Source organism: Heliangelus exortis, chromosome 8, assembly GCF_036169615.1.
Source record: "Heliangelus exortis chromosome 8, bHelExo1.hap1, whole genome shotgun sequence".
Taxonomy (NCBI): Eukaryota; Metazoa; Chordata; class Aves; order Apodiformes; family Trochilidae; genus Heliangelus; species Heliangelus exortis.
Window position 1 is genome coordinate 14,730,847 of NC_092429.1, and position 27,459 is coordinate 14,758,305.

General features: G+C 43.3%; 1 protein-coding gene across 1 annotated transcript in view; it reads right to left on the reverse strand.

Moving 5' to 3' along the window:
* SYDE2 (synapse defective Rho GTPase homolog 2) overlaps positions 1-16,708 on the reverse strand; it is a 30,996-nt gene extending 14,288 nt beyond the window's left edge. Inside the window, exons 1-3 of the mRNA XM_071750561.1 lie at positions 16,417-16,708; positions 11,604-12,311; positions 1,422-2,521 (exon numbers count right to left, since the gene is read on the reverse strand). Of these exons, the coding sequence (XP_071606662.1) occupies positions 1,422-2,521; positions 11,604-12,311; positions 16,417-16,525 (1,917 nt within the window). The 5' untranslated portion in view covers positions 16,526-16,708. The remainder of the gene's footprint in view (positions 1-1,421; positions 2,522-11,603; positions 12,312-16,416) is intronic.
* Between the last annotated feature and the right edge of the window lie 10,751 nt (positions 16,709-27,459).

Genomic DNA, 27,459 nt, shown 5'->3' on the forward strand with positions numbered 1-27,459 from the left:
CAATCTGCAGACTACAGGAAAGTTAAAAATGTCAGATAAGCACATGGCTAAAACAAGAAGCTAACTGTACATTTTGCATTTTTTGGTTCTCCGCTTGCAAAGGCACAAATCAGATTTCATGCTCAAAAGCACCAGGTACATTCAGACAATTCAGATCCCAATTGCTTGATTACTAGTGTTGCCTTGATTACCCAATATCATTTGCATGACTAGGTGCTAATAAACCCAAAATAAAATGCTGAAATCACAAGAGACATAGAATGGAAAGAATAAAACTTCTCTTTTCCGCTGATTTGCATAATTTTAGAAGCATTCACAATAAGAATCACACAGCTGTTATCAGTAGTAACTTGCAGCAAAGTAATTACACAAAAATACCATTTCTGTCTGTATTTTATGAGCTAGGTTATAAATAGCAGAGCTAATCTCATAATACCTGGAACTGATTCCAACCTGCCAGCAATTTAAAATAGTAACAGTGGTAGGTTTGATAACTTCTCAATTTCACCTGAGCAAGAACAGGTGTAAGCAAAAGAAGGTTCACACAGGCAATGCAATAGCAGGCAAGTCCTCCCACAAGTTTCAGATTAATTGCCCAGGGGAGCATTTGACCTTAGGACTACACATCTTCCTAACAGGCTTCTTGTCTAACCCCTGTAACTGGAGTTTTTGTTTCCATACCTCATTTCTCATACATATTTGTGTCCATTAGGTTACATCAACCAATAAAGTGCATTAGGATGAAGAGGAGACCATGGACACTGCTGCTTTGCAGTGTCCTCATTTGGAACCTCCTGTCCTCATTTGGAACACAACCTAAAGAAAGACAAGGAGCAGTGGCATGGGGAAATCAGTCAGCCCCTCAGGGTCTCCTCCTCACCTTAATGCTGTGCACAGGCAAAGTGATGGCAGAGAGAAGTCTTTGGCATGCTGGCTAGAGACTGCACATACGTGTAAAGTTCTGACAAAAGACCTGACCTCATCACTTCATGTCACTGTTCACAATGCCTTGGTTTTGAGTAGGAGGGAATGTGAGAGAACATAATACTCTTATTTTTGCAGGTAAGTACAATATGTCCTTATGGAGTGATTTATGTCTCAGAAATCAGGTCTCAGCTCTGCTTTTTGGGGGTGATCCTGTGCGAGGGGCTGCAGATTCATTTCACTCTCTCTAGACCTAAAGCACAACCATGAGCAAGCATACATCTCCTTCACAAAGGTCAAGTTGGAAGTATTGGTTTCACACAGTCTTGTTATTATTCCCATATTACAATGTTCACAAAACAGAAGCAGCAAAGCAAAGAGAGGCATGTAAAGATGTTTAGTTTCCCCTTTTCCCCCCCTCTCACTTCTCACGCTCTGCAACAACAGCCATCCCAATACAGAAATATTAGCAAAACAGATTAAAATATGCACAGCACCTGACAGCCTCTCTTTTCAATCTCCAGAATGCATTTCTGCATCAGAAGTGGCACACTCAAGCCTGCATTTTCCTTCTCTACAACCTTCCGAGCTTCTACCCCGAACACCACAGGCTCCCGATGCGCATCGAGACCATCCAGAGAGTTCTCCCACTGCTCCATCAGTGACAGCTTGACGTAAATCAGACCCCTTGGTTCCAGCTTGACAGCCAGCTGATGTGTCTTTGTCACTCTGAAGAGTGTGGGAAGAGCCACGGTCCCATGACAACACACCCGATTTTTCCGTGGGGTGGGTTCCCAGCTGAACACCACCAGCTTTAAGTGCTGAGCATTTTCAATTTCTATGTTGAATGTGTGGTCCATATCTAGAAATGCTGTCCTACATGTGAGGAGGGCTGTTCTTGCTTTGTTTACCAGGTCAACCTGTATTGCACAAAAGACATCTTTTGAGTCTACTCTTGGTGGTTTCAAGTCTTCAGCACCATAGAAGTGGATGCTCATGAGTCCAGAGATGTACTGAGAGCACTTGGGTTGATCAGAAAAGTTATAGTGTCTGAAAGCATCAATATCTATTTCGGTTTTACCACTGTTACTTGGGAGGCTCTCCTTTCCTTTCCCACACTTGGTTTCATGCCCGTGTTTACCTGATTTTGTTATAAGTTCAGGAGAGTCACCATCACTGAGGTAACCACCTTTGTTGAAGGATTTGGAGCTCCTTGAGCTTTTCTTTTTGTAGGTGTGTTGTGATGACACACTGCTGTCGAGATGGTAACGACTGATCACATTCCTGCTGGCAGTGGTGGCTGAGTTTCCAGAAGATGGCAAAGACACTGGATGGCTTGTATCCCGGCAGCTACCTTTCAGCAGAGAAGGAGGGTTATCTGAACTAGCATGGTTTGAAGTTCCCTTGACACTCAGTTTCCTGCTCAGCTCTGGCAGCTTTTTCATTTTCATGGAAAGCTTCCTCACAGTCCTGGGAGATTTAATTCTGTCAGGGAAAGGCCAGTTGATTGATCCACTTTTTTTCAAAGGACTGGGACTTGGAGGAGAAACCTCTGTTGAGGGTATATCAGCCTTGTGTGCAAGTACAACTCTAGACCCTTTAGAAGAAAAAAGAAGAAACAATGATGTTCAAACTGCTCATTGCAGTAATAAAAATAAAATCTTGAACTAAGGGAAAACATGTTGATTCGTCATAACTTGATAAGCAGAATTCATTCATACAACCATCACTCATTCAGCAGTCAGAGATTCATGAGCACTTGGAAAGCTGTGCTCTGCTGACTTGTTCAGCAAAATTTGGCAGGTCATAGTCAAAAGCCAGATTTGTTAAACAAATGAGCTCTCTCACCCACTGTATTCATCCCAATCCATTTGGGCTGCATCCCCCATACAAGTAGACAGCTGCATTCCTGGGCCACAGGTGCAACAAAGCCCCTGTAAAATGCACCCCTTGCCTACACAGCCAACAAATCAGCATTGCCCAGTCCTTGTAGGTCTAGAGAAAAGACACTGTCTCCAGTGGAAAATAAAGCTTTACTCTTGTGCATATCCCAGAGGGCCTTAAATCCCTCCTGTGTAGAGGCAGGCTGTCTCATACTTTTTCCACTTCTCCCAGCATCTCATTTCCACTGCAGGATTGAGGAGGAACACCACTAGGATTTATTCCTTTCTAAAGCTGCATCTTGCACTGCCTCATTCCTGCTAGCATCTTTCCTGGCACAACCATCTCATGACAAGGCTTACAGGCAAACAGTTCCAAAATTGCATTTCATGAGAAAGCATCCATCTTTCAAGATACAAAAAGGGACCAAAATAAAAAATAAATAAAAAAAAAAAAAAAAAAAAAAAAAAAGACTCCATCGACTAATCAATAAAATGCAACTAGTTAAGGAACATGATCAGACATAAGCCAGTACTGCACACAGTCCAGAACCTGCAGTTCACCTCATGCTTCAGTACTCTAGGAAATCCAAATATCAAGTTATAGCTCAAGCTTTTCTCACTTTCACCAGCATGAGGCAGTAATGCTGTAGTAATAACTGGCAACAATTGTACACCAGTTGATGAAGCATACACAAGGGGAACTGAGGACAGAGTGACAGACATTAACACAATTATTAGTGCTTTCACTTAGAGTCACTTTTCTAACCCTTGAGAAACCAACAGTGATCCTCACTAGCAATAACCACCCCATTCACTCACTGCTTTGCAAATCTGAGCAGCTCACAACAGGACCTGAGTGGCCTTGTCCATGCAACCCATGGGTACCATGGAGCCCCTGAGCCCCCTCACCTGGTGTGGTGCCATTACCCTGAGCAGCTCCCAGAGACTCAAACACCTACATTCATGTGTCACCCTCCCTTGCTAGCCAGGGAAAACATATAAAAATAAAGAACCAAGTGTTGTTTTTACAAGATACTCGGCAAATCGTACTTTACAGAGGTTTCTTTCACAGATTTCTCAAATGGTTACTGCTTTAGTTTTACACTAATCACTTCCAAGTCCATATCAGCATACAGCCAGTGACTTTTACAAGACTGCTGTTAGTCCAAATTTATTTTCACCATTTAACTGTAACTAACTTCTAATACTTCATTTAGCTTAAACAGTTAAATCAGGCAATCTGGTCTTTGACCAAAATTATTTGTTGTGTTTCTGGTTGTGTCCCACCCCCCAAAAAAAACCCCAAACCCTACAAAGACTAGTTCTAGTCCCAACAGAAGTTTGGCTTTAATAACTCTTGCAGGCAGTTGCTTAAAAGGATATCTTTATAAAAGAAAGTTTCAGTAATGCCTAGAATCTGTTTTCCAGAGTGACAGAGGAAAATTCACTTAGCCTGCATCTCATGGAAGTATTTCCCTCACAGGGGAAGGGCTATTTCTAGCACGCCTGCTGTGCTTTTCTGGCAATCAGCTAGTTAGAAATGTGGTGTTTGATAAAAGCGGACAAAGCCTTCCCTTGTACTGCAAATCACAGCACAGTCCCACTGGTGGGCTGGCCTGGAGCATTCTGAAGCAATCAGTGCTATACTTCAGCCTGCTAACATTAATCTTCCCTTCCTGTCAAAAGTCTCTGGCACAGGCTTGGAAAAGCAGACCAGCAAATTAAATTTCCCCCAGCTCATTAAAACTGAAGAGTCAATCTAACACTTTGACTTTTATGTGTCCAACTTCTGCTGCATTCAGCACCAAACAGTTAAAATAAAATATGTGGCTGGAAGAAACTTAACAGTGGAGTATTATGCAGGATGGTATTCCCATCAGCACTGAGCCACATGTTGTTCCACTAAAGCCAGCAATGTGCTGAGCTATGCACACAATTTTAAAGAGTGACATGACACAGCTCTGAACAAGCTGCAAGAGGGGCTGTAGCACACTTCACTTCCCAGCCTACCAATTCCATCCCTGCTTCTCACAAGAGGAACAGAGATGCCTCGGTCATTTTACCACGTTACAAGGCTGTGCTGCAAACAGGGTCCTCACTGTCCCTTGTCCCCAATTGCTCTGCCACCACACATCCTATCTGAGCAGTTAAAACTTTAAAAATACCCTTATGGAAGAATGGTAGGAGGGATGAAACGTAAGAGGCACCTGTCACATAAAAGCCTAGCCAGGCAGCTAAGAGATGGTCAGTTTTATGTGATGCAGCTGACTTATATCATTACTGGGGGTTTTCAAGATGCAACTGGACAAGGTGCTTGGTAATCTCATCCAGACACCTCTTCTCACCAAAGGGTGAGACAGATAACCTTCCGAGGTCCTTTCTGACCTGGTCTGTTCTATGATACACTTACACTTTTGAGAAGCTTTAGCAGTATGAGTAAGAGAGAAAAAAAGTAACTTTGAAAGGACAAAACAATCCAAGTCAAAGTGACTTGGCATGGTAAGTGACTGTTTCCACCACTTATGTATGGGGTCTGGGGAACACATCTTACAAGGAAAGGCTGAAAGAGCTGGGGCTGTTCAGTCTGGAGAAGAGGAAGCTGAGAGGAGACCTTATCTCTTTCTACAGCTAGCTGAGAGGAGGTTGTAGTCAGTCGGTGATGTTGGCCTCTTCTCCCTCGCAATAGGACAAGAGGAAATGGGTTCGGTTCAGGTTGCACCAGGGGAGGTTCAGATTGAATATAAAGAAAGATTTCTTCCCCAAAAGAGTGGTGAAGCATCAGAATGCTTCTACCACCAGGGAGGTGGTAGAGTCACCATTCCTGAGAATATTCAAAAAACGGGTAGATGGGGCGCTTCAGATGATTTAGTGGCTAAGGTGGTATAGGACTGAGAGTTGGACTTGATGATTTTGAAGTTCCTTTCCAACCATGATGATTCTGTGCATTCCACTTGACCAGTAAAGCCACCTCTTACTTTGCTCAGTGATATAGCTGGAAGGTTAAAGCCTTTTCAAGGCCAAAGAGACACAACTGGGAAGACAGGAACAGGCAAGGTAACATGGTTCTTCAGGTGCCCAGCTCTCTTCCCATGATCCTGGCCAGCTGGTGCCCATCCCCATGGCCAGGAATGTAGTGCTGACAGACTGGACCCCTGTGTTCACTGCCCCACAGCCAGAGGGGACTCCAGCTGTCTGCACTGCTGAAACAGCCCCTGCCAGACACTTGCAATGATTTAGCACAGCAAAAATCCTTGTCTGACCCTGCTTAACACTGCTCACATGTGCTTGGGCACATACATCACTGTCATGCCAACTGCCAGCAACACCTGCTGTTTTACAGGCATTTTTCATTACCTGGTTCCACATGTAACACTTCTTGTTGCTTAAGGCAGGGTCTCCAAGTTACTCTGAGTTCCTCAGAAAACCTGTGACTAATTTTTGGGACAATGAGTTGAGGTGAATGAACAAGTCAGAGCACTATCAGTCAGAACCTTATTACTGCAAGTTATTCGAGCATCAAACAGCCACTCTCATAGCTAATTGAAACGCTGAGGTTCAACCAAACTAAATTTTTCCTGCCATTCTCCAGGCATACTTCAGAAGTACACTACATCTAACACTGAAAGAATTTCTCTAAAATAATGGCATTACTGTTGGAGCTCTAATCCACTTTAAAAAGAGAAAAAAAAAAATATATATATATATACACACACAGCTTACTCTGAGGTTTTATAACTTTCAAAACCAAGGTCTCCCTCCTGCCAAGACTTTTATTTCTTTTAATTATTTTTAAATCAACCCAATGACTTACTGGGAAAATTTACTAAATGAAGAAGAGGCAAATCAAAACAGAAAAGCCCAAATATCTCAAAATTGTTCTTGTAATAAATGACAGGTCAATTAAATACAGCTACTGTTTTTTTGTGCCAGAGGCCACAAGAAATACTCATCTGGATGCTCAGCTGACAGAAACAGCACAGCTCTTCTCATGTCAGAGACTGTGAACTTACTCAGAGGCAGGCCAATTACACCATTCCATTCTCAGATAGTTCCAGAATCTTTCTCATAGAAAAGTAGAACTGTAAAAACCATTAAGGGAAGAACTCACGCTCTAGCAAATCCAAAAAACTTCAGTTAATATGTAAGGAAAGGATCACCTTTATCCACACCAGTAACCAGGAAAAAAAAGTCCTTGGAAAAAAAAAAAAAAAGTGCCCAACTTTTTTTTATGTCCTAAATTGTGACAGGACATAATTATTTCTTTATAACATCCTAATTATCTACATAAATAGAAGAATTTATTTTAACCTGTAAAAAGAAAAAAGAAGTTGTTTTTACCCCTATAAAAATTACTATTTTGGCCAATGCAGCCTCCGAATTCCACCTCACATAATGCTTTAGAGGGTGAACTTATTAAACAGGTTAAAAAAAAAATCTCTAATAACTATGACACAGTAGTTTGTTTTCTTCAAACACTATGCCCACTGATATTAATTAAGCTTTGACAAACTCATCAACCCAGGGATCACTTACACTGGAGCATAAGATAAAATAAATTGCTCTCAATAGCCCATTAATTAAAATGGATGTGATTAGAGTAACCTCCTGAGGCTCCCACAAGCTGAGGGGTGAGGGGCTGAGGGCTGCCTGCTCCTTATCACAGCCACGATCCTCACAGCATCCTCAGCAGTGGCACCCCCTTAGAGAGAGGAACAAGTGAGTGTAACTGTGCTTTACATCTCTGGCCAGACTTAAGGAGACCAGTATCCAGCCACACAGGAGTCTGTTGCAGGTACTGTAACATCAGTGATTCTGGGATGCACAGAAGCCCAGCTGGCTGTGCTCAGGGGCTGGCATCACACCAAGACGCAAGTGGCAGCACCACAGCTGCTCCAAGCACTGTTGGTCTGGGCTGCTCTCGCTCAGATTTCCTGTCCTCGCTGTCTTTCATGTAACAAAAAGTAGCTTTGCCTTTATTTTCCCAGTCAGATACCAACAGCTACTCAGCACAAATCCAACTTAAAAAGGCAACAACTATTTTAAATTAACTGCTTCTACTCCACAGCTGCTCCATCCTTTTGCCCCACTCACCACCCCATGGATCAAAGACACATGCATCAATAGGCCTTCCACATTCAAGCCCAAGCTCCCCAAAAGTTCTCCAACAAACTGGCTTCAGCTTGGCAGGAGAGAGAGGGCAGAGGGACCTTTCTACCATATACCAAACCTTTTTGGTATTTCAGACATGCAAGTACTTAGCACAAATGCTTTTCTGCCTCATGAAACCAAGGCTCCTTGCACTTGGAAAAGCAGTTAAATCACAAAGCATCTTCCATTGGGAAGAAAAAATAAGCAAACAATATTTGAAACTGTGGAAAGGCAGGTAAGTAGGATATACTGCACACTATACTCTAAACTGCTGGAAGCTCACTTGCAAACATCTAAGCATGCAAAAAATTTCCCTGTACTGGCCCCAGAAGATGTATTTGAAAACCAGGACAGTGGTCATGGCCTAAGTGGTGAAAGAGCACTGTCATTTTAATTTTGATTTAAATCAAGCTCTAGTTGGCCTGCTAGGGTGAGTCAGGAATATGGTATCAACCTTCATTGCCTACAGCGCTAAGAAGAAATCTCTTTATGATGATTCCTACCAGGATTTTCCATCCAGACAGCTAAAACATATACATTTTCAGTAGCAAAAGCACAGTCCAGATCCTGACAAGCTACAATGCCTAAGTCCTACCAGGATGTCTCTGAGATAGACACATGGTGAGATGATTCCTCTAATTAGGTAGACACTAATCCCAACAGTAATCCCCCCCAAAAGCAAAAATATTAGAAATGTTCCAGAGGGCACTATTCAGAGCTCCACAATATAAACCTGCTATAGGAGCTGACATTTTTTCTACATTTTGCAGGTAATACACATACCTAACAAAAACATCTGGTTAGAGCTCAATCCTAAGAAGTTGCAAAGAGAATTAACACTTAATATATGCATAAAACTATAAATGCATTTTGAAAAAATTCAATACGTAACAAAAATATTCCTATTTTCCAGTCATAACCATTTTGCCTGTGCAAGGAGACATCAAATTAAAACCAGGGTCCTTTCCACTTAAATTCTTCTCCCACAGATCAGAGAGCACATGCTGGTGCTAGGTTGTGACATCACTTAATCAGAACCAAATTATCTTCTTACTCTTACCTTTTGTGTATTTGTCATAAACAGAATACATTAACTATTTTCCCAAGCTCTGCTAAAGGGATGTGTTATTTTTAATCAGTTCCTTTTTAAAAGCCAGCATGGCTAGAATTATACACTAAGGAATTACCTGACAAATCCTATTAACATAAATGGCATTTACTGGAGAAAGTAACCAGATTAATACCAGGAACTAGTGGTGTAAATTAAGACTTGGGGCAAATTAGCACCTCTATAACAATGACCCATTTTATTGATAGCATTTACAGGAAATATCTATTTACTGCTGTGTTTGGAAAGAGTACTAGTAACTGAATTCTTTATTTTTTCTTAATCTTGTGTCAAATAAACTCTCTTAAAACTAATAAAAGGAAAAAGGAAAAACCCATGACCATTTTCTCTCCACAAAGTTGGAAATCCAAAGCAAGCAACAATGTTTACAGTTCTAAAGGTAAAATTATTGCATTTTCCAAAGAAAACAGCAAATGACAAAATTAACTACCTAATTTTTTTTGGTTTTATAGTGCCCCACTTTTTTTTGTCTGCGCTTTTCAAAATCTAGTACTTTAGACTCTAGTGCTAACCAATACTGACATATAAAAAATGTTATCAGTAAGAAAAGTAAGCAGAATTTTCCCCAAAGCAGAAACTGCAAGTTCATCAGGAGCTATTGCTTAATGTACCCAGCTCTTCAATAACTCAGACATTGATTTCACTCCAGTTATGTGATTCAAGTGAGGTCCTCACACAAATAAAGCTAAATTGGCCATGTTGCCCTTCATGCACTAATGTTGTATGGATGAGCTGTCATTTTAAATTTGACTGAAAATAACTGTGGATACCTTAACTGGATTAAAACGAAGAACTAAGCCTCTTCTCCATAATAAAGCCAATTACTAAGCAGCAGGGATCCACTTCATCATCAATTAATCTGTTCAATGTGATCACTATTCAATACATGTAAAAGGACAGCTGCCTTTAAAGCAGCTTAATTAACTCCATACATAACAAGCCAGTCAGGGGAAACCAGTATCACATTTCTCCTGGTTTCATGAGACACTTTAAATGGAAAATTTGCTTTGTGAAATAAAGGTTTCTTCAGTACAAAACCAAAATTCAGTATAAAACCAAATTTTTACTTTATTCTTACATAAAGGGATTTACTCTTTAAAAAAATTCACCTATACAGGGGTGAAACAGTTTGCAAGACACACACCCAGCTTTCCTAAATAACCATGACCTCTCCAAAGTGCCTACAGCTCCACTGACCAATAAAATCTAACTAAGAACCTGATCTTTCACCTGTCTTGCAAGCCAACAGAATTGGTCAAAGTATCAAGCCAGCTATAAAGGTCTTCCAAAATAAATGCCTGAAAAATAATAAATAAACTTTAACACACTCTGCTACTAAAAATATGTTTGTATCTACAGCATTTCCACAAAACAAACTGTACATGAGCTCCCAGAAGACTTTTTTTTCTTCTGCTGCTGACAACAGTTGCTTTGGTGCTGTTGAAAACAAGTCCCATTCCCAGAAGCAATCTCTGCACTGAGGATCCAGGCACAGCAGCTCCTGGCACACAGGGACATGGGAACAGAAGCCTCCCGGGACAGGGAAGCTGGGTGGGGGGCTTCTCCAGAGGGCAATGCACACCTAGGCTCCCATGCCAGTGTTTCAGGTCCTTTCTGCTGAGCCAGACAGAAATACAGGTTCTTGAATGTCAGTGCTAAGAAAGCATGAATTTGCGCTAAAGACAGAAGCCTGGAATTCCCCATCTCCTGAATTTCATGCTGAATTTCTAATCCTCAAAAGTATACTAGAGTCAAGGTCAAGACAATATTAAGACAGATCAGTAATTTAAAATAATACCTTTGTGGAAAGGGTCAGGGTTTTTTCTGCTTCCTTTTGTTTAGTGTGAATTTATCTTTGTTTTAATAGACTGGGAAAAATCTTTAATAAGATGCTGAATTCAGACACTAATGAAATTATGAAAATGTGACTATCAACCACTCAGCCAAGGATAACAAGGAAGAAAGAGGCTGGCTTCTATGGAAACCACTCGTCTCCCACCTACTAGATTAGCCTGAGACAGTCAACAAGTCAGCAATTACAAAAAGCGATGTGATGAATGGTGTTTACATGGACTACCAAAAAGTCTTCATTAAAAAGTCCCAGACAGCAAGTTAAAATAACTTCAGCAGATATTAAGAAGGTTTAAGGCTGGAATCCAAGCCCAGGGTTAGACACCAGCTAACAGAAAGGAAAGAAACCCATCGTGTCCTCAGGTTACCAGGGTTTAGAAAACTTGCTTTGTAAAATCTTTGTCTTCAGGGAAGTGGGGGCTAAAAAGCCCAGAGGACAACCACAGCTGGACATACCATGAACAAACTGAGAAATCACTGTGCAGCTCTACTTTCATTGGGTATCAGCCTCCTAATTTCAATCATTCTTTTTTTAATGAATCCAACATTCATTTCCACCAGAAGTTTGAAGACAAAAGGAGGGGAAAGACAGAAGACATACAAGCAGCTTTTTATTCCTCTAAAATAAAACAGGGGACATCAAATTTTCATGCTCCTGAATCTCTTACCTGTTGAAGGACACTTCAAGGCAGGACTGTCCTCTCCTGCTGGCATGCTAGAACCCTTGCAGGAAAACCTCTGCGGGTGCTGCACGGCATCAGCCTGGCTCGTTTCACTGGGCTGAGCCATCCAGCTGCTGTCCCCTGCACTCTCCATGGAGTGTGGGGGACCCTCGTGGGGACCCATGACTGGCCCCACATCACCCCCACAGGGGGCTTTGTACCACACCATTGGGGAGCCCACAGCAACGGGGCAATTCACAGCAGAAAGGTGGACCCTCGGCATGTCGGGCTCATCATCTTCAGGAATGGGGTTGTACCAAATTTCTCCTTCATCATCCGCATCGTTCTCCTCGCCGAAGTCCGGAGCCGCGCTCCTCGGGGCGGCAGGGCTGGTGGGGCCTGGCGGGACACCAGGGGGCACGTGGCTTCTCACGGGACAGTCCCTCCCCACCGGTGATGTGGAAAGAGCCTGTGACACTGAGGGGTCAGGCAGTGGGGTGGGAGATTTGGGTGCCAGAGTAACAGCCCCATGTGCTTCCTTACAGGCGCTTTCTTCCAGAGGAGGGGGCCGGTGAGTGCTCTGCTGCAGCCAGCTGCGCTTCTTGGAAACGGTGATGCTGTTCACCTGCAGCCTGTGCTCAGGGACCTCGCTGCCCTGGGGGGACCTGGGCTCCTTCCTGCTCCTCGAAGCTATGTAAACATTTTCTATTAAATCTGTTCCCAGAAAGAAAGGCAGAAAGAGAAGGAAAGACAAATGTTTAGAATAGTGTTTTGCTTCTGACAGATAAACACATCACATGCTGCATTGTGACATTTGCATTAGCCCTCATCCAAAAGGACACAAGATAAGCTGATGTGATAATAAAATTACATTTCAGCCCATGAAAGCAGAATCTCCACATAATTAATAAAGAGCCAGGCTTGTTTGGCTGTATTTTTAACACCATGTAATTTAGATAAATGGCAGTGAGATAGCCCTGCTGAAAGGTCATGCATGCTTAGTCAGAAATGGCTGCTTTTTGCTCAGCCAAGTACAGGTAATTTTTGTTTGGAAAGTCACTGTGCAGTATTTCCACAGTTTTCTTAAGTCGATGAAGAAATAGCCCCTGGTTTTAGTATAACGTTTTGCTTAAATGGCAATGGAATACCCCATATAGCTTGACTTCTAGATTTAGATAAAAAATAAAGGTGAGAACGTCTTGCACAAAATAAGCCTCCAAAAAAGTCTGTCCTTCCCAGCTTCATCCTATAATTGCCTCATCCTATAATAGCCTCCCCCTCTTGTTTGTGGGAAATAAAATAGAATACATCACGATGAAAGGAAGGAAGGAAGAAGAAGAAATACAGAAAAGTTTTCAAACATCTCAATACACAACAAAAAGTTAATGCAACACCTAATGAAATTCCACTGACTGCTCCCAAAATGACACAATTTTGTTTAAAGCAACAACCAAACACTTAATTATGCATGGAAAAAGCCACTTGCACTAGAAACCCTTGTCAGAGCATGCCCAAGCAGCTCCCTCCACAGCAATGCCATTCCCCCTTTGCTGGGTCTGGGATGAAAGCTGCAAACACATCCAAATTAAAAACAGGGAATGGAGGTTCGGATACACCTCCTGCTCTTCTGTGGAGAAGGACAACCCAGACAGGGCTGCTCAGCCATTAAGCCAGAACAGGGATAACTGGGTTCTCATTAACAAACTGTTTGCATGCAAAGCCCTCGGCAATTGGGAATTCCAGATGGGAGGAGCTATTTGATACTGCTTCAACATTACACTAAGCAAAAAAAATTATTTACACACCAATAATTTAAATCCAGCTAAGTTTGCTGTAGACAGGGAGACAGGAAAAAGACTGTCACTTGAGCACCTTCCCTTTGACCCTCTTTTTAGGTTTGTATATTAATGACAGAGGAGATCCTTGATAAGATATGAAACACCACCAATTTAATTTGATGAAAGATTAATCATTTGGTGATTTTTTAAAAAAGATGAGGTTTGCTTGTTTAGCTAAACTGCAATATGAACATTGCTTGTGATTTCAAGTATTAACTTGGTTCTAAGGATTAACAAAGTTAACCATGTTCATTTTGCAGCCTGCACGCACCTCCACTGAAGTGCTTTGCCACAGTGGGGCCTAAGTCAGTCATTGAACTGAGGAAAATGTGAAAGCAGGGCTGAGGATGCAGATCTCTGGCAAAGCCTCAGTGATTTGGCAGCAAACACATTCCCTCCCCCACCCCTAGCCTGGAAATGCAAGCATACCATTGCAAGGGTTCCCCTTTATACAATTTCACTCCTATGCCAAGGAAGAACCAACCAAAAGAAGGGGGAACTAATCTGCAGTGGGCACAGGGTCACGTCTAGATTTCCAAGAAGTCAGTCTGGATCAAGGATTTCTTGGGCAGGCATCCTCCTGCAGTGACTGCTGCTCCAAAGCCCTTTGCTTCTGCGCAGGCAGCCCAAGGAGCAGTCCCTGCCCCAGCGACAGAAATAGACAGAGCATCCAAGAGCTGTACTTCCACAAACAAAAATATCTGCCACTTCCTGCTTTGCTGTAGAAATGCAAGCCCTTCTGCACTGGTTAAGGCAGCCTACAAGGCCCAGGACAGAGGGCTCCTGGAAAATGCAGTGTGCCTAAATATGCACCCAGCAACACATCTGCCATCAGCTCCCGGCTGCCCCTCGGTCCCAGCAGCAGCAAATGTGTAGAACAAACTCAATTTTGTTTTCAACATCCATCCAGGTATCTACATAACAAACCATGTGCAAAAGCTTACCACAGAAATATTAATAATCCAGTAGCTCCTCCAGTGTACTCCAATAATCCCACTGCTTGCAGAGACATGCCACCTATCACACATCTTCAGAACTACCCTTTCCCCATCTCCAAATTAGCCAATGTGCTGCCAGGAGTCATTGACTGTAAATGTTCACTGAATCTCATCCAAACTATACATTTACATGTAAAGCTTCCAACTGCACTTCTTGCAATTGATAGCTTGATTTGTAAGCATTGCCTCCCCTTTATTCAAACTTGGCCTTGATCCTTGTGTCTGTGTTTATTTTAGTAACATACTGTTTCACACGCAGGTATCTACACAACCAGTGGTTCAGTGTCACAGTGCAAGTTTTCAACATCGCTACCTGTTACAGTAATGAACTAATTTTAAATAAATACAAAGCTTTTAGAGATACGCAGGTCAGGCACATACTTCCAGTTCTAGAACAAACAATCATTCAGAAAAATGCTACCTACTCTCAGTTATCACTCTAATATATATCTATCAGAATTCTTTTCCTCCACTCAAATACAGAACAAGACAATGGTTCCTTCCCAAAAAGCTTCAATATGGTGTTGAATTTAAAAATAAATTCCCTTCACTTTTTACTCTATGTAAAAAAAATTCAATAAATCACTATTTAAATTTAAAATGTTACGGTAATAAGACGTGTGTTCAGAAACCAAAGCCGAAATGTTTCAGCTCAACTGATGTCAAAATTTATATTCTGCCTATTATGCAAGCATACAAAATATTTCAATCCGACACTGTGCACAGCTTTTAAACTAGTAATGAAGAGGGGAAAGCTTTTTCCAGCTTCTCCATATATGGATCAGCACAATTCATGGTTCTTCTTGTTGTAACTGCAGCTAAACACATCTTTTTTCTCATTAAGTTTCCTGGTAAAATTAAGAATTAGACCAATTCTGTATCTAAATGGAACAACAGCAAGAGTAAAACTTGATCTGTAAGCTTTCAAATACACCATTTAGAAAAATGAGAACGAAACAAAAGCCAAAGAACAACAAACTGTCATATAAGAAAGTGTGCAGTGATTCATACAAAATAGTGGTTTAAATTCAGTAACCTCGTATTTTAATGAGGAATTTTGCAGATGAGAAGAGTCATTACGGATGTGAGGCTGGTACTGTTAAGGATTGATTCAAAACCTAAATTTAGATTTGCAGAAGTGCCTGATCTTTGTTCACAACAAATTTGAAGGTTACACAAGAACTGGACAGACAGAAACTTTTCCAAACATGAGTAAATAGTTTATTTCATTTCACTGCACACTGGCACCTCCATCGAAAACCCTATCGGGTGTAGGACTGTGTTTTGGTTTACTTACAGTTTATGTAAGCTGGGACCAGCCAACGAAAATAAAGTCAGTTTTTAAACATGGACGATGGGTTTAACATACTCCACAAGGCATAAACCAGCCCCAAGCCCTTTTCCCTGCAAAGGCTCAAGTTCCGAGCCGCGATGCTGCAGGGTTTACCAGAACACCCTTCTTTTTTTTCGCACTGGCACTCTCCAGCTCTCTGACCCACCCCGTTCTACTCCGATGCGTTAAAACATAAAGCACGAGCAGCAATAAACAACCTCATGCATTTAAGGAGAGGTTTGCGAGAGACGAAAAACAGCTCATTTTTCACAGCTCCATTCCACCGACTTGCCCAGCCTCCTCTCACACTCTTCGGAGGAATAAAAAAGTTACCGTCTGGGAGCGGAACCGCTGGTTTAGCGCCTGAAAGCCGCTTCGGTAGAAGGATGGAAACCGCACGGCCCCGGGCAAAGCCCCAAGGGCCTCGGAGCAGCGACCCCGGGAAGCGGCGGTACGCGAGGAGCGGGTACGGCTCAGCTCGGCGCCCGCGGGACCCCTCGGCCACCTCCGAACCGGCCGCCCGCCACGGTCCCGCCGCTCCCGCCACCCGCGCCCGGCAGGTGGAAGGGCGCCCACGGGCGGGCGAGCAGCCGGAGCCCCTCAGCCGGAGCCCCTGCCCGCCCCACCCCACCCCACCCGCGGGCACTTACCCTGCGGGGCGCAGCCCCCGCCGTGGCGGTGCCCGGCGCCCGCCGCCGTCCCTCGCTGGGACCTTCTGCCCCGCAACTTGGAAAGCGTCCTGCGGAGGGGCTCAGCCATGCCTGGGTGCCGCTTCCGCGCCGCCCTCAGCGGTCGCTGCCCCCCGGCCCGCGGGAGCCGGCGGCCTCTCTGCACGACAGCGGCGGCGGCGGGAGCAGCCCTGGGCCGCGCTGCCCCATGGCGGCGTGGCTCCGCGCGCCCGGCCCCGGCTCCGCCGCGCACATACTTGGCATAGCTGAGCGGGGTGAGAGGGCGCCCGCAGTGCGCAGGCCCGCACCGCCCCCGCCCCGCCCCGCCCTGCCCCAGGGGCCGCGCCCGCCGCTCTGCACGGGGGGACAGGGCTGTGCCCTCGGCCCGTTCCGTGGGGAGGGAAGGGGGTGTCGTCCTCAGCCGGTCTGAGGGAATCCGGTCCCTACGGTGCAGGGTGGGGGGGAACGCCTGTGCCTGCCCGGCCCGGCCCCGGGGTCCGTCCTGTCCCGCACAGGCTCATCAGTACCCGGAGTTGTGCTCAAGTGTTCCTCACTACTCGGGAATCACAGAATCAGCCGGGTTGGAAAGGACCTCTGAAATCAAGTCCAACACTTAATCCACTACCACTGTGGCTACCAGACCATGGCACTGAGTGCCACATCAGTCTCTTCTTAAAAATCTCCAGGGACGGAGAATGCACCACCTCCCCGGGTAGCCCATTCCAATGCCTGATCACCCTCTCTGTAAAGAATGTCTTCCTAATACCCAACCTAAACCTCCCGTAGCAAAGTTTAAGTCCATGCCCTGTTGTCTTACTGGGAGCTGCCTGGGAGAAGAAACCAACCCCCACCTGGCTCCAACCTCCTTTCAGGGAGTTACAGAGAGTGATGAGGTCTCCCCTGAGCCTCCTCTTCTCCAGATTGAACACCCCCAGCTCCCTCAGCCCTTCTTCACAGCACGTGTGCGGGATCCCTTCACAGCCTCCTTGCTCTTCTCTGGACCTGCTCCAGCACCTCAATCTCCTTCCTGAACTGAGGGGCCCAGAGCTGGACACAGGACTCAAGGTGTGGCCTCACCAGCGCTGAGTACAGGGGAAGAATCCCTTCCCTGGACCTGCTGGCCACGCTGTTCCTGATACAGGCCAGGATGCCATTGGCCTTCTTGGCCACCTGGGCACACTGCTGGCTCATGTTCAGCTTCCTGTCAATCCAGAAGATTCACAGTGTATTTTAAATACTACTTTTTCCCTGACGATTTTTTTTTTTTCCCTAAAGAAACAAATCTGTAGACTGCAAACTTAGTTTTCGCCTCCAGGCTCAGGCTGTGTGTGTGGCAGTTCTTGTTTCCCAGCAGGTTTTTAGGCCGTTTCCCCCCAGACAGCCTGATGGGGAACAGGCACTCTCTCTGGAATAAAGCCTTTGCATACTTCTCAGCAGTGATGCCAGCAAAGTGCGGGTGAAGTTGGCCTTGGTGTTAGAAATCTTTAGTATTCCAGCCAAAATACAATATACTAGAAGACGTGGCACTAGGACAGAGCAAATAATATACTGAGGCTGCTGAAGTGGGCAAAAATTGGGCTTTATTGTACGTGTGGCTCATCTCCATCTCACATTAGTTCCATTAGCAAGCGCACAGCCCTTCAAAACCAATGCTGAGAAAAGGCATGTCACTGATTTTTTTACCAAGATAAAATACTGAGAGAGCTTTTGTTGGTTAGCATCTACATGGGTCTACATTTCATTATAAACAACTTTAGGAATATATTTTGCAGCTTTCTATATGACACGTCTTGCAAAGAGTCCCATGATACACCTATCTTGTAGTGGGACAGAGCAGATTATACAAATATTGGGAAATATCCATGTATGAGTTTGAGAAGAAGGGTGTAAAACTATTTCATGCTTTTGGGAGGGAAAAATGGCAGAAGAGATGGCAGTGGCCAGGACAGTCCATATGCTGCCTGCTGTGTCTGCCTGACCTCTGTCCCTGCAGGCATCATATCCTGCTCCTGCAGACAGCTGCATCTCAGCACCCATGAGCTGGGTTAGGAACAACATCCGGGGCAAAGTAGCATTCAAAAAATGCATAAAAACAAAACTAAATGTGCTTCTCCCAACAGTGCACTCAGTGTGCACAATTAATGCATCTACCTCCAGCAGATTAATTCACAGTTACATTTTCTTCATTGCCTGTGGGCCCAAGTAAAGAAAACACTCAATGCCACCTCCTCTAACCTGATCTTATCAGTTTCGTGGTTAATCTTTCATTTAAAAAAAAACCAAAAAACCAAAACACCTTTGTTTTCCAGGTCAGAATCAGTATTTAAAGCTCTGCTTTTCAGTATAACTTCCAGAACTGTGTTCCTGATCTATAAGGATACAGTCAAGGAAGAAAGGTATAAATATATTTGATGGAATTTTTTTTCTGTTAGTCCTATATTCAGATACTGAAACAGGTTGCCCAGAAAAGCTGTGGGAACTGTTACCTAAAGACACTGAACACTTGGCCAGCCCTGGCCAAGCTCACCTCCACCGCTCCTGCTTTCTGTAGGGGCTGACCAGAGGACCTCTAAAGGTGATATCCCACCTAAATTTCTCCCAAGTCTAAACTTTTCCCTGTACCAGAGCTACCATCCTCCCTACCTGAGACATGGCTTGAAGGAGTAAGGTCCAGCCAAACAGAATGCCAGTGACAAATTCCCTGGTAAAATTCTGCATGGGCTCTACAGCTCAGCTGCAGTGACCTCACCAATGCTACCAGGAGGTCAGCAATGCCACCAGGAAATGTGTGCCTGAAGAAAAGGGCAATCATCTGAAGTCAGGAATAGGGGCCCTGCCCCATCAAAAAACACTGAAAAGATGCAAAAACATCTAGCAGATGAACTCTGGGGTTTTTCTGCAAAAAAAAAAAAAAAAAAGTTGTGGCAACAATTTCACATTCAGCAAACAAAAGAAGTCTGCACCTACCCTGGCTGTCATCTGCACACCTGCAGATTTCTCACCTGTTCTAATGAGAAATCAGATTCCTTCCTTCTGCCTGTGCCTTAGTTTGGCTGGTTCCCTAATAAGTAACAGCTTACTGCACTTAAACTATATATAACTTTTAGCAGGTTTCTCTTATTTAGGTAGCAGTTTTGGAAATTTTTGTTACTTGGATATTTACTTTTAGCAATTAAAACAATATTAGTAGAAAACAGGTACTAGCCAGCGTAAAAATCCTGCAAAGAACTGAGGTACTGATGTTTGGTGTGCTGTGCTGCCTTCTCCCAGGAGCATTAGCTATGGAAACAAAAGAAAATTCAACATCATTGTGTTTTCCATGCTGCTTCACACGGTAATTTCTTCATGCTCTTTATGGTTTTAAATGTTAGTTTAAGCATTTAGATTATTCCTCTATGCAATAGGCACACAGGAAATAGCTCGGTGAAAAGCTGCCAATAGTTGAGTCTATAAACACAGTTTGATCTGTATCTTAGAAAATTGTTTCCATTCCAAACGGTGGTTACAAAGCACTTTTTCTTGTTGGCAGCTGGATTTTTTTTTTAAATCCCTATGCATCCTGTATTTGCCCAACAGAGTTGGCATTGATCATACAAAAAAATTCCCTCTGCAGGTAAAATAACATTAAGGATCTGGCTGGAACTAACTTGAGCCAGTGGAGCAAGAGTCTAAGCTGAGTTTTTTTTTTTTTTATCTTGGCCTGTTTTCTTCTGGAGCTGCAAAGCACACACAGTGCTGAGCATGAGTCCCTTTTCTCAGCCCTCTACAAAAAGTAAAAACTACTTCAAGGAGGATGGGACTAGGGCTTGCATTGATTTGAAGTGGCTTCTTATTAGAAGACTGGCAAATATTTAGGACTGGTTAAACAGTGTGACTTTAAACAAGTAGAAAGTAGTATTCTTCTGAAGGTACAAAGATAAATGTTTTTTAAAGTTTTTTTCTTTAACAGACTGAGATTTCACCAGTTACATAATCTTTTCACAGCTAGTGACAAGGAATCTGAAATGACTGCACAAGAAAAAAAAGTCCTATTTTAAGTTGAAAAAAAAAAAGCAGGAAAAAAAAAAGGAGATCCCTGGTGCTGCATAGGTGGCAATGTCTGGGCACTGATATAGCTGTGTGATGAAATCGTTCAGATAAATAGTTCCTAATAAAAGACAGACAAATAATCTTTACAGCCTTGCTGACAGCTTCAGAGGCCAGCTCTGCCTCAGCAGATAAGTTGAAGAATCTGTGCTGTCTGGAGTACACAGCCTTTTGTTTCTCTACAAACTTAGGGACTGGTTTTGAACTGCTCTGGTCTGGTTTTGGAAAATTCCATCCCTCATAGCATGTGAGACCTGCTCCTCTAACTGAATAAAAAGTTATGTATTAATTTAGGATGTAGCCATGTAAATATATACTTTGTTTCAGCAGGATTCATTCATATCAGTAAAACTAAAAGTGTCTGGAAATGTGAGTGAGTCTCCTTTTCATTAAAGCTTAGCAAACCAGTGTCTTTCTTCTCTCAAGACCTGCTGCAGACAGAGAGATAAAGTGACAACTATATGACTAAAGTGGAGCTGATGACAGCTGGGAACTGGAAGCATTTGAATGCCCCAATAAAATCTATGAGCACTCTTTTTATTGAAAGTGTCTGCCTTCCTGACATCGAAATGGACTGAAATAAGAGTCTCGGGAAACTCTATCAGGCAGCTAATAGCTGTGTGCATTATCTCCAGCCTGCCAAATGACTGATCTCTCCCAGATGCAGACACCACCACAGTCATCCATACCTTTGTTACCCCCAGACCACATTTTGAACTGGCCAACCGAGGCACCCGAGAGGCCCCAAGGGGCCAAAATACAGCTGGTTATCTTCTTAGGAAGACAAACCAATGGGAGAATAAATAATTTATATTTTAAACCTGAGGAGGTTGCTAGACAACAGGCTGGACAAAGCTGAAGGTGTTCATTACCCAAATGGCTCCACCATCTGCTCCCTGGTCTCTGGCCCCATTTGCAGTTGGTTAGAATTTTTAAAAGCAAATTTTAGAGACTTCAAGAGCAGTTAAATGTTTGGCTCAGGCAACTGACTCCTAGAGCACATCCTTGCCAGAAACCTGCTTAATGCAAAGCTGCTTTACTATGCACTGCTGTCACGTTCTTATACCTGGTGCAGTTGCTGAAAGGCAGGCATGAACTTCCCAGATGCTCTCAACAAGCAGGTAGCTTGCCAGCCTGCACTGGGCATTCATAAACCTGCCAGCAGCTCTGGGACAGCCACATCAGCTCCGAAGAGAAGAGAGCTGAGGGTGCACTACACCTGCATTGCTGCTGCTTGGCAGTGTCCAACCAAACTTGGTGCCTTCCCACAATGAGGTAATGGACCTCTGAGAAGACACTTGCCACCATCAGATTCTCTCTGTCTCCTGGGACAGGGGCTTTCTCGGCTCTTTTGGTGTCACTTGTAGCATCAGGATGGTGACTGCCTGCCTGAATGCTCAGTGCTGAGTCTGTTGCCCCCAGTGGCATGGCCTACTGCTCTGGTTCAGCTGTAGTAAAAATTAAGCAGAGAGGATTTAACAAGCCATGTAAAGCTAATATAGATTCAAATGAGCAATATAGATTTCAAATGAGCTTTGAAATACTTTTTTCACAACTATCAGCTAAGCTAAGGGGCAGAAGCATTCATAGCTTTGTCTTCGGATCTTTGTTTAAATAAAACAGCAATTCGTGCTCTTTTTTAGTATCTTGCACTTATTTTTTAAAGTTAGCATTTGTCTTTTTAGAGAATGCCAGCCAACATCTCTATGAGCTTTTCAAAGCATGTCATTGACCATGAAGGCTGTCATTACCACCTTGGACTACAATCTCACAACATGCCAGTGCTATGGTAGGATGCCAGTCTCACTGAAGATATGCTAAAAATACCGAAGTATTTTAGATACAAAGAAGCCAAAGCACTACTTGTACAGTAAAAATAGTACCATGACCATCATCACCATTAGCTTAATAGTTATGCTCTATGTTACAAAACCAAAAAATGAAGAAAAAAAACAAAACAAAACCAAAAAAACCCCAAAAAGAGAGAACCCAGTATATCACCTCAGGCTGCTGAGACATCTGTGGAATTTCATCTGTGAAATACTCTCCTCTTTCTCTCTATTGTGTATGCATCAAAGGGAGCAATCAGAGAAACAACTAGTAACAAACTATGACAACAAAACCTGTGCGTGCAATAGTCTGCTCATCCTTAGTTTGTCTGAAGAATCTGAACACCACCACCTCATCAGTACAGTGGCTGAAAACTAGAAAAGCATTTTTGTATAGCTACACAGATGAACCCTGGAGTTTCTTTTGCATTTCCTAGAGTGGGCCTATGAAGTAGAACAGGGAAAAAAAATTTCCTGTTTAGGCCAGACATTATGGAACATGTGTTTTGACCTGATGGGCTTTCTTGATTTATAAGAAACAATGCAGCAAGGAGAAGATGAGTGCTTGATCCCACTGACTCATGCAGGGAAAGTTCCTCATTTGCAAACTTAACCAGGGTTGCTGTCTCCCATCTGCTGACAGTTTGCTCCCAACACTCCCTCCCTCCCTCCCTCCCTCCTGTGATAACAGTAATGACAAAAGCACAGCAGCTGATGGGAAGGGGGCATGGCAAAGCTTCTTTTAATTGTTAATGTCCATTTTAATATCTAGTCACCCTTGAAGGACACAACAGAATCCAAGAAATACAGAAGTGAAAAAAATAGATTTATAATGTCATTTGTAACCCCTTAATACCACATCTCCTTGTTCGCTTGTATTCAGACCAATTGTGTTTTAAATATCTCAACTTTTATGGTCCTACTACTATTAAGGAGTCTAACCAGTCATGTGGTTAAGAAATATTTCCAAAAATTTAACTTGGATGTTAGTCAGTTAGTATATCTTGTAATGTTCTCATGTGATGTATTTATGTAATGTCCTCTGAGGCTGCCCAGACTGTGGCATCTCTTCCATCCCAGCCCCCACAGCTGGAGGCAGCCCAACAGGCAGAGGTGACACCAGATGCTGGCACAGGGACTGTCAGCCAGTCCTGTGCAGGTTCCACTGAGTTTCCAGGAATATTACCTGGACAATAAGAGAGATATTTAAATGTAATTTAATCTATCTCATAATGTAAAATTAGTTTACTTTTCACTTTGAAATATTTTCTAGTGGGAGCGGAGAGTCAATGTATCTCAGCTGATTTCAAGTAGATGGGAAAGGCTGCAAAGGCTTCTGTGCTTTCTCTAGTGAGCCCTCACAGTAAGGGCACTCTTCAGATGAGACCTGTTACTGAGAAGTGTGAGCTATTGAAAATATTCAAAATATTTACATTCTTTAGTGGATAGAAGCACTACTTTATCCTAATCTCTTTCCTAATTACTTGAATTTCCAGCCATGCCAAGGCATAATCTGTGTAACACCCACAACAAAGACCCACAGCACTTTAATACAACAAATTTAAGACAGTATCTCAGTCGTGGGGATTCTGAAAACCCATGTATATTTAGTAGATTACATGCATATTTCACATGAGATTTTTCCTTCTTTACCCCCTCTCTTTTTTTTATTGCAATTTTTTTTCATAAATGCCATATTGTTCTTCAGATTACTAAGATTCAACAACATGTTATAAACCAAGTATTTAAACTTCTGGGTTTTTTACATTTAGATGTAGGATCTAAAATGACTGATTTTTTAAAAAAATCTGGCTTAACTTTGTGTGTTTCCAAACAACAGTTTCTGCTCTGAAACATCACACACAAGATAATTTTCAGTGTTCTTCCACCTCTGTCTGGAAAATTCTCCTGTTGCTTATATAGAAAAGAAACACAGTTAAACAGGATATACTGAGTGTAAAAACAGAATTTGCATGGGAGGGACAAGGGCAGACGGAAGTCCAAAACTAAAATTACTCTATCTGGCTTTTTGAAGCTGTTTCCAAGGTGACAAAAAACCCTTCATTGCAAGGTTGCTCACTTATCTTGAACAGTTGCCAGGGTTTTGATCTAGTTTTTAGTTCTGAAGAGCTAAAATTATCCCTCTCCTCAAAATAAAACTCAAGCACCCAACAACAAAACAGATTTCAACCACGTAGTGGCTTCTATCTTTATGAACACCAACAAAAAGAAGTCAGGTCAAACTGTAAAGCTGCCAATTTTAGCATCCCTTTGGAAGATGTATCCCCAAATACCATATTCTAATTAGGCATATAGTTCATCAGGTATCACAGGCTAAATTATGAGCTAACTATGAGCATTACCAGTCTGCAGTCTTTCTGAGCTGACACGGTGCTCATTTCTGTGACAGACAAGACCCTGCCTGGGCAGATACTGGAGGTCAAAGCCTGGAGGCTGTGAAAGGAAAACCTTGTGGACACACACAGAGAATGTTCTTCAGATCTTCATATCTGGGGACAGAACAGCCAAAGAAAACACCAAAGACTGACTCCTGCATTGCTCTGTAAAACAACCACAAACCTGACTGTTCCAGCAGCAGTACCGGTGCAGTAAAGCTGATGCTTTGTTAACTATAGTAACAAGTCTCAGAGCTTTAACAGCTGGATATTGTCAGTATTTTGATGTGGGAGACAGAGCCCTCTTTGGCACAGCACATTTTCCTTCTTTAAGGTCAAGAACTGCAACACTCATTTTCTTCCCCAGTCCAGCTCCAAAATTTTGACTCAGAGTCATCTTCTCCCTCTACTTTGCCTGCTCCTGAAACACAGCAAGTGAATTAATGCTCTACATCTGCAATTTTTTCCTTTCTGGCCAGCAAATGAGATTAATAAAGACCCTTAGGTATTTACCTGCTTTACCTGAACAGCCCCAGAAATTTGTGTCCCTAGTTTTACTTCCTCTCTTCCCCTCACTTACTCTGTCACAGCTGAGCTTACCTGCAGGGTTTTGGGAAAAAGTACCAGGACAGAGCTCTACAGCTCAAGCTCAAGACTTGCTGCCTGAAGTGGGACTTCTTCAGCTCTACACTCGACACCCACTGCAGTGCCCACACCTCTTTGGCATCTGATGAGTTTTGCCCATATTGCTCCCAGGGTCCTGAGCTTTGCCCTGCGCAGCAGCAGAGCCCTCTCTTGAGAGCCAAAATGTATTTAGTAGTCTTTCTGATAGCCAGCTGAACAGCTTTCACAGTTGGCAACCTCCAATGGAGGTTTACTGATCACTTCAACAAAAACCTGCATTTCCAGGATTCAATGTGCACAAGCAAACAAAATGTCTGGCTGGCCCCAGTGACTGTCCCCACCCCCTCTGCCCATCCAGACAAAACCAGCCTGTGACTTACAAAATCATCCTGGTCTCCAGCAGCACTTGTGGTTCCACACATCCTTTGAGAAGGACAACAGTTTTTATGGATGAACATTAGGAAGGAGTGCTTCCCAAGGAGGCATTTCCTTTGCTCTTGGCAGGTGTGAGCTCCATCCCTGCCCCTGCTCAGCAACCATGGCTACTGACACCTCAGAGATCAGCACTAAGGCAAGAAGAATCTGGTTTTCCCAGGTATCAGTGTCTCCTACAGAACTGGTTGATGTCAGCTTCCATGATTCAAAAGTCCTCGTGCTGAGATGACTGCCAGGTGAGAGAGCCAAACCCAAAGGTAGCATCAATCTCCTGTGCAGAAGCCAAGGCTGCAGTGCTGGTAGCTGCCAACAACAGAATCCTGCTCCTGCTCTGCAGGGAAGGGAGACAGGGCCCACAGCAAGCTGGATGCCACTACACAATCACTTTCTCTGTCTGGCTCTCAGGTGACACACAAGATGTCAGCTCTCCCTGTTCCTACAATTCAGGGTACTGCCCAGAAGCCCAAATCAAACTCCTTGTTTTTCCCTGTGCCAGGTCTTGCCAGCAGTTAGCATCCGATATTTAGGAATCCCATCAGAAAATGTACCCAAAGCATCAAATAAAAAGGTGAACGATGTATTTTTACATGTCCAACTCAGCTAAGTCATTTGTTGACTGACAACCATGCTGAGCATGCTGTCTGTATTTCTGTACGAAAATACATCCACCTCCTCTGCTTGCCTACAGGAGATACAGAGAGGGAAGTTCCCAGGGCTTTTAGCCCAGTCAGCAGGGAGAGCCCCATCTTATTAATCAGGCTATGACAGTGCAAATATCTGCATCTCAGGTTCTTGGTGGCAAGTCTGTTGCACTGGCTTTCAATCTCCCTGCAACATTCACATACAAAATACGTGCTTTTAAAATACACTCACAAATATTAACCTGTAGCAGAGGGTTTTTTTGCCTGTCAGCAAAAAGCATCTGGAAAAATCAGTGTCTCTCTCCAACTTGGCAAAATGTCCCCAGGGACAAATCTATCTTTTAAGACAACTGTACTGAAATGAAAAAAATGTTTTTGTGAGTTTGCTAAATTCAGACGCTAGGAAGTTTCCCTGAAAAGAAAACATAGGGAGGGAAAAGGGATCAATTCTTCCTAGAAGTAAAAATCACAAATCACTTTCTTCATTGTACTGCTAGGTGCACAACGAGGCTTCAGCTCCTATCAAGAATCAGGTGCTCAGTGCTACAGCCCCTGGCAGAGTACAGTAACATCTGTGATCAGCTTCATACACAACAAACTTCCCATTGCCTGTTGTGGGATTCATATGCAGCTGACCTTCATACACAGATTCTTGCAGGAATGAATGCAGCATCTCTAAGGAGAGATGTTGCTAGACTGGGAACAATGGGTAAGCAATGAGAAATGCTGCAATTTGCTCCCACTCTCATTCTCCACCACCCCCTATAATTAATGTAAGAACCAGTAAATCAATTAATAGAAAAGAAAATCTAAGGTGGAAAAAAGCTAAGTTTAGGAGCCAATGTTGATGTTGATGTGCTACCAAGAGCACAGACCTTGAATCCAGCTTGCATAGATTTGTGGTTTTCCCAGAGAGCTGTATTTCTGGCATGAAGGTGTGTCCTGGTGACACTGGCTCTGCGTGTGCAGGGCTCCTTGTGCAGGCAGGGTCGGGGGGAGGGGGGGACTGAAGAA